At 40.5% G+C, this 14,040-nt stretch overlaps 2 protein-coding genes across 4 annotated transcripts; one reads left to right on the top strand and one right to left on the bottom strand.

Annotated features, from left to right (window-relative positions):
• The first annotated feature begins 1,224 nt into the window (after positions 1–1,224).
• Positions 1,225–9,149, top strand: kpna1 (karyopherin alpha 1 (importin alpha 5)). 3 transcript variants are annotated; one of them, XM_062441927.1, is made up of 14 exons: positions 1,225–1,278; positions 2,319–2,452; positions 2,631–2,744; positions 2,875–2,974; positions 3,399–3,493; positions 3,744–3,875; positions 4,122–4,210; positions 4,354–4,453; positions 4,650–4,813; positions 5,583–5,661; positions 5,751–5,876; positions 5,998–6,125; positions 6,585–6,760; positions 7,041–9,149. In XM_062441927.1, the coding sequence occupies exons 2-14, from the start codon at positions 2,327–2,329 to the stop codon at positions 7,226–7,228; spliced, it is 1,617 nt and encodes a 538-aa protein (XP_062297911.1). In that variant the 5' UTR covers positions 1,225–1,278; positions 2,319–2,326; the 3' UTR covers positions 7,229–9,149. The 3 variants fall into 3 exon arrangements, with proteins under 3 accessions (XP_062297911.1, XP_062297910.1, XP_062297909.1); XM_062441926.1 differs by lacking the exon at positions 1,225–1,278 and adding an exon at positions 1,393–1,448; XM_062441925.1 differs by lacking the exon at positions 1,225–1,278 and having other exon boundaries at positions 2,297–2,452.
• Positions 9,150–9,834: 685 nt separating this feature from the next.
• On the bottom strand, positions 9,835–13,542 carry fam162a (family with sequence similarity 162 member A). Its single transcript, XM_062441929.1, has 5 exons — positions 13,397–13,542; positions 11,835–11,936; positions 11,220–11,334; positions 10,735–10,843; positions 9,835–10,653 (listed from the first exon to the last, which is right to left on the bottom strand). Exons 1-5 carry the CDS (start codon positions 13,437–13,439, stop codon positions 10,537–10,539), a joined length of 486 nt encoding a protein of 161 aa, XP_062297913.1. The 5' UTR covers positions 13,440–13,542; the 3' UTR covers positions 9,835–10,536.
• Positions 13,543–14,040: the final 498 nt, after the last annotated feature.

The following is a 14,040-nucleotide window of genomic DNA, read 5'->3' as shown; positions in this document are numbered from 1 at the left end:
TGGTCATGACCAGCTGCTCCATGGAATGGGCAGTGTTCCTTGTGGTCTGTCTGTTGTCTGGGTCAGTTAATGAGTGCTACGGGAGGTGATTTAAAATACTTTTTAATACACCTTTTTTCTCGTGTCGTGTTGGCAGCACTGTTAGCTGATTAAATGTCAGAGATCAGAGTTTAAAGCCTGACCATGGGACAAAGACTGCAAATTAGCTGAAATTAAACATCTATGACATTTTCTCATTTTTTGTGTTAATGTTCTATGTATGTCTCTTGGAAAAAAAGAAAAGAAAATCAATATTTTTGTCTAACATATATATTACATTATGTGTTACCGGGTGTAATACTTATGAGATGGCAAGCTAGCAATATGACCATTAGGGTTGTCTCTCTGGCTGACTCTGTGGCCTGAGTAACTGCGGTGTGATTCCCCTTATTCAGATGCATATTCTTTGTTGTTGCACTATAATACTGCAGTTTTTGTCTCACTCCCCCTATTGACAGTATGAGTCTATATATGTAGTTTACAGTCAATCTCTCTAGATTTAGCGGCAGTATGGTCTATTTAATTAGTCACTGTACCAGTGTTGGAAGTATTCAGATCATTTACTTGTACAAAAATGTTGGCATCAAAATATACTTCAGACTGATATGACACATTTTTAATGAAGCAGTGTGTGAGCAGCATGTTACTGCTGCAGCTGCTGGAGATGGAGCAAGTCTGAATTAATTTTATACATGTCAGCTTATGTCAATGACCGATTTATTTTATAGGACATTTATCCTATAACAACTCACATTTAACAAATCACATTCATCTGCCTTGTATCAGCATAATTCTTGGCTGTGAAATGAATAGATGGTTAATTGAAGTGATTGTTGATGTAAACTAATGGACTGCAATATTTAACCCTCCTATTACCCTTGGGGTCAATCGATACTTCGATACTTCTCGCAGGTGCAGGTGCAGAGTTGATACTTTTGAGTTGATAGATGACAAGTGGGGTGTGGGGGGCACATAATTGCCAGACCACCTTTGATACTTCTCGCAGGTGCAGGTGCAGGTGCAGAGTTGATACTTTTTCTCAACTGAGGAGCTGGTCCGGACCACGGACCACTGGTCATAACCAGTATCTTTAGCACCCCTAGTGGTAGGGACCACTGGTCCGTGCCAGACCACTGATACAGACAACAGCTATGAGTCCACTTGATGGTGTCTGGCGCCGGCGCATCTCCACTTGCATCAGAGTAAAAGGTTTACTTCAAAGAGGAATCAAAGCTAACGGTTCGTCTGCACCGTCTGCACCAACATCACAAACTCACACCTGACCTCAGCCAGCCTGCGCATTCGCGGAATTAGCAGGGCTGAGCTCACGCATGCGCAATAACATACCGGCGACGGCTGTAGAAACGGCGGCCTAGCGGATCAGGGGATTACGGAGCCCAATTTGACAGGTCATATAACAATAATTACACCTATTTAGAAGCCTCTGTGTCGAACCGCTTCTTATTCATATTGTAATTCTCGATGTCAGCGACGTTTGATAAAAATACTGGTCCGGTTTGATGCTGTCCCTTGAGCTAATGGTTAACATTGCATTTCAGCGCTAACGTTAGCTACGTCAGCTAGTCTATTATGCTAACAGCGAATTTGTTCATTGTATCTAGTATCTTATTATTTTAACACAAACAAGTGTGTTTTCCTGCTTTGTGATACTCCAGGAGGAAGCAGCCCTCTTAATCATTATCGAAATATATGTTTGATAGTGTAATAATCACCCAGTGTCAATAGATATAGAGCTATCTAGCTAGCTAGTATCCTTGTATGCCCTCATTTGTTGATGTGTTGTTGTGAGAAATGAACCTTTTTAGCTCTGTTAGCCGTTAGCTATTAGTTTCAATAGCAACGTAGAAAGCTATGTTAAGTCACTGTCTTGACGTTCTTTACAGTTTGCAAATGCTAAACATTAATTCAGGGTATTTTTTAGGTATGTTTGTGAGTTGCTTGTGTTATGTACTGCTTTGTTGTTGAGTTTCGTCTTCTAATGGGTGTATATGTTTTTGTGTTTGTGTAGTTTGAGTTTTATGTATTTTAAAAATCTAGGGACGTGCATTGCAACCTATCTTAAGCTATAAATGCTGTAGTATGTATGAACTATGTAAGTTCATGTTATACACCTGTCCCTATACAAATAAACGTTAAATAAATAATATGGCTGAAGATACACATTATGATTTGTATAATTAATACTGTGAAATCAATACAGACATTAGGTCCAAATATCAGATTTTATAAATCTGTGATGTGTTTCTGCATCTTCTTAGGCTACACAATGAGTCAGGGTAAGGACAATGCACGACTCAAGAGCTACAAGAACAAGTCTCTCAACACAGATGAGATGAGAAGAAGGAGGGAAGAGGAAGGTCTGCAGCTACGCAAACAGAAGAAGGATGAACAGGTAAGCCAGTAGTGGAGGGAGTACTTTAGATCTCCTCTGCAGTGATTTTTATGTGCTTTATTGTAGAGTGAATAATGATTAATTTGTCCATTTGCGCGCTGTGTTCCTAGCAATGTAAATGTAAGGAAGAAATGTACCTTGAAAGAAATCCACTTATTTATGTACTGTTATATTCCAGCTGTTTAAGAGGAGGAATGTTGCCACAGTGGATGATGATGGCATCCTGGAGGACGATGGGATGGCCGATAGTGGTTACCTGGAGTCCCAGGCTAATAACATGGACCCACTTATGGTGAGAAACATCAAACTAGTCAGAGATAATAGATTATAAGACCCTCACAGTCATCACACAATGCATGTATTAAGTAAGATGTGGCAGTGTTTCATTTGTTTTATCAATTCTCCATCTCTTTGCTACACAGGGTGGGGTGATCTCTGAGGATATGACTCAAATGATCTTTTCAAGTTCTCCTGAGCAGCAGCTAATAGGCACTCAGCGATTTAGGAAACTCCTTTCTAAAGGTAAGGGTGCAAAGTCTGTTCCTCGTTTGTTTATTTCTGTTAATGGTAACAGTGTTCGTCTTATCACTGCTTCAGCAACATGTTAGCTCATTTCCATTTATTCAAACTGGCCTTTTGTCTCGCTTTGTGCTGTTGAGTGTTTTTAAGGCCTTTTATTGCCCATGTTTTATTGTTTGTTATTAACTGTTTTTACAGTATTATTTTTAACAATTTTACTCTTGTGAAGCACTTAGTGACCTTGCTCTGTGAAAGATGGAACATAAACTTAACAGTGTTAAAATGTATTGTAACAGTTTGACTCAAAATTCTATTGTGATATTTTTAATATTTGGGTAAATATTTTAATATTTGCAGTAATACTGTGATAAGTATGGCATATTGAATGTTTTCCTTGGCGCTGATTCCTATCGTATGTCTCACACAGAACCCAACCCACCCATTGATGAAGTCATCGCGACTTCAGGAGTGGTGGAGCGCTTTGTTGAGTTCCTTAAGAGGAGAGAAAACTGCACATTGCAGGTACATTTCCTACAAGCCTCAGTAACAGTGCAGGTGTGCACAGGATGACTGAGCTGAGGAGGCATGAAACCACATTTCTCTTGCGTTTTTTTTTTTACCTTATTTTTTATGTGCTACATGATGGATGTTTTATACTATATGCTTGGTGTGTCATACAGTAGGAGACCATTTAACAGTTAAAAATCCAACCTCTGACCAACACGAGGTAATTAAATAAATCTGTTTTAATGTTTTTTGAATATTGTTGTAGTTTGAAGCTGCGTGGGTGTTGACCAACATTGCATCAGGTACATCTCACCAGACACGGGTGGTCATCCAAGCAGGAGCTGTGCCCATTTTCATTGAGATGCTCAGCTCAGACTTCGAAGATGTACAAGAACAAGTAAGGAGGAATCAGACTTGTATGTTAATTTTTGGGGTTTTTTTGTTTGTTTTAGGGGGGGGGGGGGGGGTTGATTAATGAGGTTGAATAAAACATTGAAGTGATTTTTTTTTGGGGAGTTGTTCACATTTTAATAGAATACCACTGATATTTTGCAAGTCTATTATCTTGCACTCATTCCTGTTAATGAGTATTATACATTTTAATGTTGTTATTGTCTGACTTGAATAATTGCTTTGCCTGCAGGCAGTGTGGGCCTTGGGAAACATAGCAGGAGATAGCACAGAATGCAGAGACTTTGTCATAGACTGCAACATTCTGCCTTCCCTGGTGCAGTAAGTAGCAACTCAGTGACACATTGTCTTATTCTGTCTCATATTTTTACATTTGGGGATAGACAGAAAATCCATAAACATACATCACTCTTTCAAGATTCTGTATCCTTGGTAAAAACATACTTTGTATAAAACCCTTGTAGGTTATTGGCTAAACAGAATCGTCTAACGATGATGAGGAATGCAGTGTGGGCGCTATCAAACCTGTGCAGAGGAAAGAACCCACCTCCAGACTTCACTAAGGTGAGTTGCCAAGATAAATATATCACTATGGTAACAGTACACCTCTCACATGGATTAATAAGTACATCGTATCTCACTTTTCAAGGTCAAAGAGTGTTTGAAGCTGCTCTTACATAAACTGGTAAACAGTTGCTCCCACTGAAATTAACACCAACATCCTCCCTCTCACCACCTCTCTTTGCCCCATGTTTTGCAGGTGTCCCCATGTCTCAGTGTGCTCTCTTGGCTGCTGTTTGTCAATGACACGGACATCCTGGCTGACGCGTGCTGGGCACTCTCCTACCTATCTGACGGCCCCAACGACAAAATCCAGGCTGTTATCGACTCAGGAGTCTGTCGCAGGCTTGTGGAGTTACTGATGTAAGCCTCAAACACATAATGCTGAGAGAGATTAATTCTTGGAGAAACATGTAGGTCCCTCCTCTGACACCAGCTGATAACACCAAAGACCCACACTTTGTAGTCTGGTTAAATTGAACTGTGGTTCGTTTTCTCCCTCGGTGCAGTCTGTTTGGGCAGATGTAGACACAGTAATCACACTTGGGTGCAGACTAAAAAAACTGCAACGAGGCCCCAGAGGAGTTGGTCTTGGTCCAGTCCCAAATGAAATGTGGAGCTGTCCAGTTTGTGATGAGAACATGATCTGAACTCGATACAACTATAGTGGATTTAATAGTTGGAAACAACTAGCCGGAGAATGAATTAGGTCAGACCTGAACTAGTGCAGCATAGTACATTGTATTTGGCCAGTGTACCTCCTTCAGGACCTTCTTCCTATGTTTACGCTCTTGCTTTCACCTCAGAAACTTCCTACCAGTAAGTGAAATGAACATTCTTACCTGGCTTGGATTTTTCAATGTGTGAAAAGAAACCAAATCAAGGGGAAAACACAATAAGTTCACTAACTCATCTACTGATTCAGACCAGAGCAAACAAACTATTTAAAAACACCCTCAGACATAATTTCCCATTTGTCAAAACTACAACAAAAGTCAGGAAAATATGTTGCACTTAAAAAAATCCCAATACTAGCATACATATACCATGTGATGAAATGCCATGAACTTATCGCAGCTACAACAGAAAGCATAATATAACACACACTGATCGAAACTCTGATTTGTTCCAGGCACACTGACTATAAGGTGGTATCCCCTGCACTGCGGGCTGTTGGTAATATAGTCACTGGAGATGATTTACAGACACAGGTAATGGGAGCATGTACACACACCTAAAGTTGTGCTACTTAGGTAAAAAGTAAATGAATGTTTCTGACTAATTTCGGTTATGGCCTCAGGTGATCCTAAACTGTTCAGCGCTGCAGTCCCTACTTCACCTTCTGAGCAGCCCCAAGGAGTCCATCAAGAAGGAAGCGTGCTGGACGATCTCCAACATCACTGCAGGGAATCGAGCACAAATACAGGTGTGTGGGTGTGGGTGTGTGTGTGTGTGTGTGTGTGTGAGAACAACATAGAAATTATTACTTACAATTTTGAGACTTTGTAAAGTTGATTCATCTAATCATTTTCTCTCTTTCTTTGCAGATGGTGATAGATGCAGGTCTGCTGACTCCTCTTATAACTATCCTGCAAGTAGCAGAGTTTCGCACAAGAAAGGAGGCGGCCTGGGCCATTACCAACGCCACCTCGGGGGGCTCTGCAGAGCAGATCAGGTTAGACCACTAATGGACATAAACATACCTGAACAGTATCTGCTACTTCTGCTGCATTCAGCCTATACAGAGGCTCTCCAAAAACTCAAAGTCATTAAAAACAGTAGCATGTGAGAATATCAGTGACAGAGGTACTCGCCCACCTTTAAATAAAAGGTAGATTTTAAGGCTATAAAGACTATTTCAAAACTGACAAAAATAATTATCTAAACACAAAACTCCTATTACACATAGAGCATGCACAAAACAGGAGGACATTTGAACTATACCACAGTGGAAATGTGCTATGATATTCATCTTTTTACACATTTGGTTGACAAAGACATGTATGGTTTTATTTATTGATGCAGTGTTGCAGAACACGCTTCGATTCGATTATTAAGCCAAAGACAATCATTCTCTCTGAATTATTACTGTAATAAGATGGTACTGTGTGTGTGTATGCACTGCCCCCTGCAGGCACCTAGTGGACCTTGGCTGCATAAAACCTCTGTGTGACCTGCTCACACTTATGGACTCCAAAATAGTGCAGGTGGCTCTGAATGGCTTGGAGAACATCCTGCGACTGGGAGAACTGGAGGCCAAGAGGGGAAAAGGCATCAACCCTTACTGTGCACTCATCGAAGAGGCCTATGGTAAGTGAATCATTTTGAGTGACAATCCCCTTAAATGATTACATTAACGCTCATTATATTAAAGATTTTTCTTACCTAAACATTTCTGTTCAAGATAAAAAAAAAAATAAACCGGAAAGCTTTTGAGACTGAACATCTTGAAAAAAAATCACCACAGTGATATTAACAGTCCAAGACCAGAGAATATCTGGGAGTTTTGCTCGATAAATGACTTAACGATTAACTATTTTTTAATTTTCTGTCAATTGACGAATCGTTATGTTCCTCCCTTCTCCATCAGGTCTGGATAAGCTGGAGTTCCTGCAGGGTCATGAGAACCAGGAAATCTACCAGAAAGCCTTCGACCTGATCGAGCGCTACTTCAACACTGAAGATGAGGACCCGTCTCTGGCTCCGGCTGTTGACCTGCAGCAGCAGCAGTTCCTCTTCCAGCAGTGCGAGGCCCCGATGGAAGGCTTCCAGCTATAATGCTAAATCCTCCCCTGTGCTCCACCTTCATCCTCACCTCCGCTCATTTCTCTCACTCTCTGCCCACTGCCGTGAACAAGGGCAACAGCAGCCCTCGGGTCCCCCTTCCTTCCCTTCTCATCGTCGGAGAGATTGATTTTAATCATTATCATGATTATGAAAAATATAATATTGATGGAGCACGTGTGTGCGTACGTCCAAAGTGGGTCAAGTTCTGCAGTCTTGTCAGCCAGTTTGTGAAGGTTTCACTCATAATCTTGCGCTGAGCTCAACTCTGCGCCTAAATCCTCAGCAACCACTTGCTCAGACTCCAGCATCTCCTACTGCTTCCCAAAAGGTACCCAGCTGATTTGTCCCGGTAACACCATCCTCATTTTAGTTTTTGGATTTTGTCCTCAGCTCATTCCAAATGAAAAGCCCGCCCAGCTTTCCATGTTCTCAGAAGATTGGCGATCCCTGCGGGAGATAGTAGGACTGCACAGCTTGTCTGATTGAAGCATTAATGACTCACAAGACAGACAAACATAGACATGATTGTTTTCCTTCCCCTCCACACACACACACACACACACACACACACACACACACACACACACACACACACACACACACAGACACACAGACACACAGACACACAGAAGAATGATCTAACCTAAACACTGGACTGACCATGAGACGTTGACCGCATTTGACTGGTCACTGGACTGAACTGCCCACAGTGGGGCCATGTGGCCGGTCCCGACTCAAGGACTCACCTGACCTCTTCAGAAGGCACTTAAACGACTCAAAAAAAAATGGAGGTGAATTGCTTCACCTCTGCTCTCCATCCATTGGATAAGTAACCACAGATGGACAAATTAGGAACTTGACTGTGTCGCTGAGGGGTGGAGCTTGTCAGTGATAAATCAGGCTGCTTTGCGTTCCCTCCTGGATCTCATATCATGCATTCCTTCATCCAGTAACGGGATTTTCCATCTGCACAGGCTCCATCCTGAAGAGCTTTTGGACTGCCTCCTGCCTCTGGTGTGGTGTGAATAACCCCATGGAACCATGGGAAATTGGAGTCTTCCCTCGCACTGAGACAATTGGACAGACTTGGACAAGACAAAACAGACTATTGAACCCTGGAATCTGTGCAGCAGCAGACCAGCAGGAATTTTTATTATCTTACCATAATTTCATTTCATTTGCAGCACTTTAGTTCAGGACTGATGCCTGCTCATTGAGAATATACCTTAGTTTTTACATTAACTATTTAATTGGTTGATGACACGGCTCTTCCCTCCTCAGGAAGCGAGGCGTATAGAGGTGGTGGTCTGTATCCTCGGTCCCCTTCTGGTATGACAAGGATTACAATGTACTTCACTGTTTACCCCTCCAACAAAGGGACTCAAGCATATTGTGGACTGAAACTGTTAGCACACTAATTACAATCAGTAGATCATGCTGCCTCAGCAAAGCTCGAACAACTTCATTCTGACTTAAGAAACTTCTACCAATCATACTCTGGAAAATTGGCGATGTAGCTGTGAGCAGTAGCATGGCTCTCCAACCCATGTTCAGGTAGTATTTTCTAATTTGATCATGTCAAATTGATTGACACTTAAATCAGCTTTTGGGTTTTGAAAACTTTTCTTTTTACTTTTTTTTGTTTGTTTGTTTGGGGTTAGCATCTTTCATGTTGCTGATGGTGCCATAATCCTTTTTCAATAGAAATCCTTCCAGATAATTTCAACAAAAATCCAGATTAAAACTTGAAAATACTGGTGATCACCTTAGTTAGCTAAACTGAATGTTTACCAAGTCCTCATCTTTGCTTACTTTTGTCAAAATCTCTGCAAGAGATGACCAGCTCTACATGTTCATTACTGTTTGTTGTATTGAGTTTGTGCAACTGTCCCCCGTTATGCCATTTGCATAAAAGCCGTTTCATGAACTACTGTCTGAAGCAAATGTTTCATTGGACCTTGAGTAAGTAACTATCATTTTAAGAACTTGTTTGGTCATTAATGTGAAGTTAATGAAAAACACTCGTCATGGTTCCTCAGAGCCAAAGGTGATGTCATCCCGTTGCAAGTTTTTCCACCAAAAGTCCAAAGACATTCAGTTTGCTGTCATAAAACTGAACAAAACAAGTAAGTATTCTCATTTGAGAAAGTGGAACCAGTGAGTTTCTGATTCGAATAATGATTTTAAAGATTAAGCGATCATCAAAATCATTGCAGTTTAATTTTCTGTCATTCGATTAATCAACTTAATTTTTTTTTTTTTTAATGATTTTTTTTTGGCATAGACACCTTTATTCAGAGGTTGACAGACAGGAAACATGGGAGAGAGAGGGGGGTGTGACATGCAGCAAAGGACCTCCGGCTGGGATTCGAACCGGGGTCGGCTGCATACGCGGCATGCGCTCTAACCACTCGACCACCTGTGTGCCCCAATCAACTTAATATTTGATCACTACTTGTGTCTTAATTTGTCACACACGATGCATAAAGACTATAGGAAAAACTGAACACACCACACACTACAAGAAAAAAAAACTTCATTTGTTTTCTTGGTTTTTAATAACTTTGGAGTTACAATGAAACCAAATCAAAAAAATCTCAAGAAGTATTACTTTATTGAACTGATCTTGGTGCTCACTATATACAAACTGTAGATGTTACATCACATGATTATTAAGACAGGACAGACCATTGTGTGTGTGTGGATCATGTCTGATCCACTTCTCCTCAGACCATTGAAGACCAGTTAAAACCCTTTGGTGCTAAATTGTCTTTAAATGACTGGTTAACACACAAGAATCCTGCAAATTTACTACCTAAGGCTTTGAAGTAGAAGAGCTGGAGAGGTATGTTTGAAACATCACTAGAATCACTGACAGTACTTATTAATCCTAATGGGAAATAGAAATTTGTACGTTTATTCATCAGATTTTTCTTGTCTGAGAATCATACGTGTTTGTACTGGAAGCAAACAAGTAGATATAAAAATCCACTGGCACTGGAAATCTGCATTACAGTTTTCAGTTGAGTTAGAGTGTGAGTTCCATTCCTTGCATATTTTTTTAAAAAGGGCCATTCCTCAGTAAACCTGTACCCTTTTACACACTCAATACATTCGCTCAAAAGATGAAACCTTACACTGGGTTTCACTATTCTTAAATAATCCATATTTGTCTCCTGGTTGTAAAAGCTGATGCTAAACTGCTCCATAATTGTGACACATTGTACGGCAGGAAAAGGGACATAATTGGCCCAGTAGCTGGGGAAAATGGCATAGTTGTGTAGGGGGCTAGTTGTCCATCACTGAGCCTTCTCAGACAGGGCCAAGGCAGCTTCCCTCTCTCTTTGAACTTCCTCCCTCCATTTAGCTTTCTTCTCCATGTTTTGAGTTGTCAGGGACTCGTTCCTGCCTGCAGCCTGTAACAAAACACAGATGATGATATTTTTATTCATCTTGAAATACAGCAGAAACGGAAACATTTAGATTTTTTCTCTCACCCTTTTTCCCAGGAAGACCATGAACAAGCAGGCCCCTATTGTGAGGCCCATCATAATGTAGCAGGTTTTCACTCTCACTTTGTTTCTGGCGGCGTCAATCATTTCAAACCTGTGACACAGGCAGGTGTACAAACATCAAAAACAATATGCTCGTTAATGTACAGAAAATCATGTAGAAGACATCAATCAGCGCGTATAGAAAGGTGTTTTTCCTCATACTGGGAGGTCTGCAGTTTGTATGCGTGACAATCAGGTCTTTTATCACAACAGCAGATCACATGCGATCTCCACCCTGATGCCAGGAACCACTGTAATTACCTCCAGCCGCGAGCAGACGCCTTATTTGAAGTGCAGCAGTCTTGGACAACCAGCAGCAGCAGTCGGTTAGCTCTGGTCTTGTGATGTAACTTAACTAAATCAAGCAAAGTGCTAATCTGACGCGAGTGTGTTGGGAGGTCTGGTATAAACAGGAAGACGCTACTTACGACACAATCTCTGGTATCTGTTCTGGTGTCTTAAAGCGTCCCGACCAAATCAAGATCTTCTTGTCCATCGGGGAGGGTCTGTAGCCTGGGATTTTGAACCCCGCGCGAGGTGTTGCTAGAGGGAACAGAGCACAAAGTAAGTCCACAAATCTATAGATAACAAACAGTGAATCCACATCCTGCACAAAAGCTGTGAAGTTAAAATTTCACAAGCCCAGAGTCAGTGGCTGTGTCACCCAAAACTGTGACCCCACTTCCTGTGTCTGACTTTCCTTTGGGACTTTAGAAACTTTCACACACTGTCAATAATAACACGCATTCTGGTGAGGTACAAAATCCACAACAGCCATTTTTGGGATGTTTTATCTTTTGAGACTTTTTGGGGGAATAAATTGTCCCTAAGAAAAATAAATGATCAATGATGTATTTATGCGGAAATCTGACATCAGATTGAGCCACAAGTTCCTGTTTTCACTTGAAAAGGTGATATTTAGTCATTTCCAGGTTTATATGCTGTGTACTCTGGATTAGAGATTAAAACAGCAAATGAGTGGTGGTTAATATCCTTGATTGAATTAGTTTGTGTCCTGCATGTGTGAGAATCCAAAACTCTACCATGTGCTGGAGCTGTAGGTGGAGGCTCTGCTTTGGCCTCCTGTGGTTTATTGCACATCCCTCTGTGGCTCCATGTCTCACTGACCTGTCTGCACCTCTGACCTGATGAGATATTAAAACACACAGAAGGGAAATCATAATCACAATTTAGGATGAAACTAACGAGTATAATAATCTGCTGATTTCCACCACAACCTTTGATCAGCTGTTCAGTCAAAGTTTAAAAAAAAAAAAAAGAATGTAATTCAGAATTTCTCAGAGCCCACGGTGATGTTTTCAGTTCACTGTCCTTAAGATACTCAATTTACTGTCAAAGGATACATCTGGGTGCCCTTGAGCAAGACCCTTAACCTGAAACTGCTCCAGTGAAGCTGCTGGAAGGTCATACTGTGATAATACTGGACAGCTTCCAGGTATGAATGTGCAACTGTGTGAATGTAACCAGGGCGTTCCTCTGAATAATTAATGATTAAATCAATAATATTATACATGTGACAAAGATAAGAAGCATATGAGCAAATGTGAGGGGCTAGAAACAAACAATATTTGGCATTTTTGCTTGAAAAATTACTGAAGCAACTCACCAATTATCAAAATAACCAGCAATCAATTTTCTTTTGATCAACTAATCGAGGAATTGCCTAATCACTGAAGTTGCAATAACAATTTATCAATTACTTAGTCTATCAACCAGAAAGGAACAAGAACTATATTAAAAATCAAGTCATTTTCACTGTTTTTTATTCTCTGGTTTTCTAACTCTTCTATGATAATAATAAACTATTTTTGTTTTGGAGTTTTGGTTGCACAAAAAAAGGCTTTGGGAAATTAAGGGGCACTAAGGCACAACAGTCTTCATTCATGCTAAAATCTCACACCTACAACAGACAATTTTCATGACTTTAAAATGGACAGGTTTACAGTTTTTCAAGTGTGTCTTAAAACAACAGTTAGGTTTCAATTTAAACAGTGAAACAGGGGTTCCTCCTGTTCATAATGACTATTAAAATATCCCCTTCAAATATACTTCCAATGTAAGTGATGCACTTAATAGATATAACATCGAAAGGATGATCTAATGGTCAGTATGAACAGGAGGAATTACAGCCAGAAAAACGTGTCAATATGTTGTTTATAGACAGACTGGAAAAAAAAACCTGAGCCTGTCCTTTAATGCGCACAAAACTACAAAACACTTAATAACCGGGGGGTCCACTTTCACGATAAGAAAAAACTTAAAATAAATATCGCATAACACTAAAACAAAGTCAGCTAGGTCAAAGTGTTTTAATGTTCCGATCACATTTCACAACACAGGACTTGAAGTTACCTGTCTGTCACACACCTTTCACACCCGTATTAAACAAACAACAATGAAGTGATTTAACTAAAGGACAGTTTAACAAGTCGATAAATGTCAAAACGTGTGACTAGTGAACTAGTGCTGTGAGCGATTATTTGTGCCTGTTTACAGCTGCTAATGTAACTATGTAGTTCCCAAAAGAAGAAGAGACGCTGATATTTAATCGATAGAAACAGAAAGTCAAGTTAATCATACGAACCCAAGAGGTTGCCAATGGAGAGGCGAGACCTGACGAGATTCATGCTGCTTTTTTTTTTTAATAAATAAAATAAGATTAAAAGTAGTCTATCAGGCCATGAAACTGCGTTGAAACAAAGTGTCTATGAGCAGCTGAAAGTCAACTAGCTTCAGCTTTGACTGGCTCTGTTACCGAAGAGCTATGAAGCTATCGCGAGATCTCTGCGAGGGTGGCAACCTGGACCCCGTCTCATAAGACAGGAGCCCGCACAGTACGCCTGATTGAAATAATAATCAAATAATCATTTAAATTAAACCACATGACTCCACACATGAGATGCCACAGACCAGGGGCAGATTTAGAGGCTGGGGCATAGTCTAAGGAAGGGTGGCACATATAAAGAACATGTAAAAAGTAAAACAAAAAAATAAAAAAACAGATATAGACCATCCACACACCTACCTAGTTTCAATGAGCTCATTCACTCTGACACAGTGCTTGAATGAACACAGGGGGACTGGGTCACGGCTATAACATTTTTGATGGGGGGCCAAGCTGGGTCACAGTCTAAAGAAGGATGGCACATATAAAGAACATGTAAAAAGTAAAATAACAACAACATAACAAAAAAAACACAAAAAATAGATCTAGACTCTTAATAATAA

Source organism: Scomber scombrus, chromosome 20 (genome assembly GCF_963691925.1).
Source record: "Scomber scombrus chromosome 20, fScoSco1.1, whole genome shotgun sequence".
Lineage (NCBI taxonomy): Eukaryota > Metazoa > Chordata > Actinopteri > Scombriformes > Scombridae > Scomber > Scomber scombrus.
Note: the sequence above shows the minus strand (reverse complement) of the source record. Positions and strands in the feature narration are given on the sequence as shown.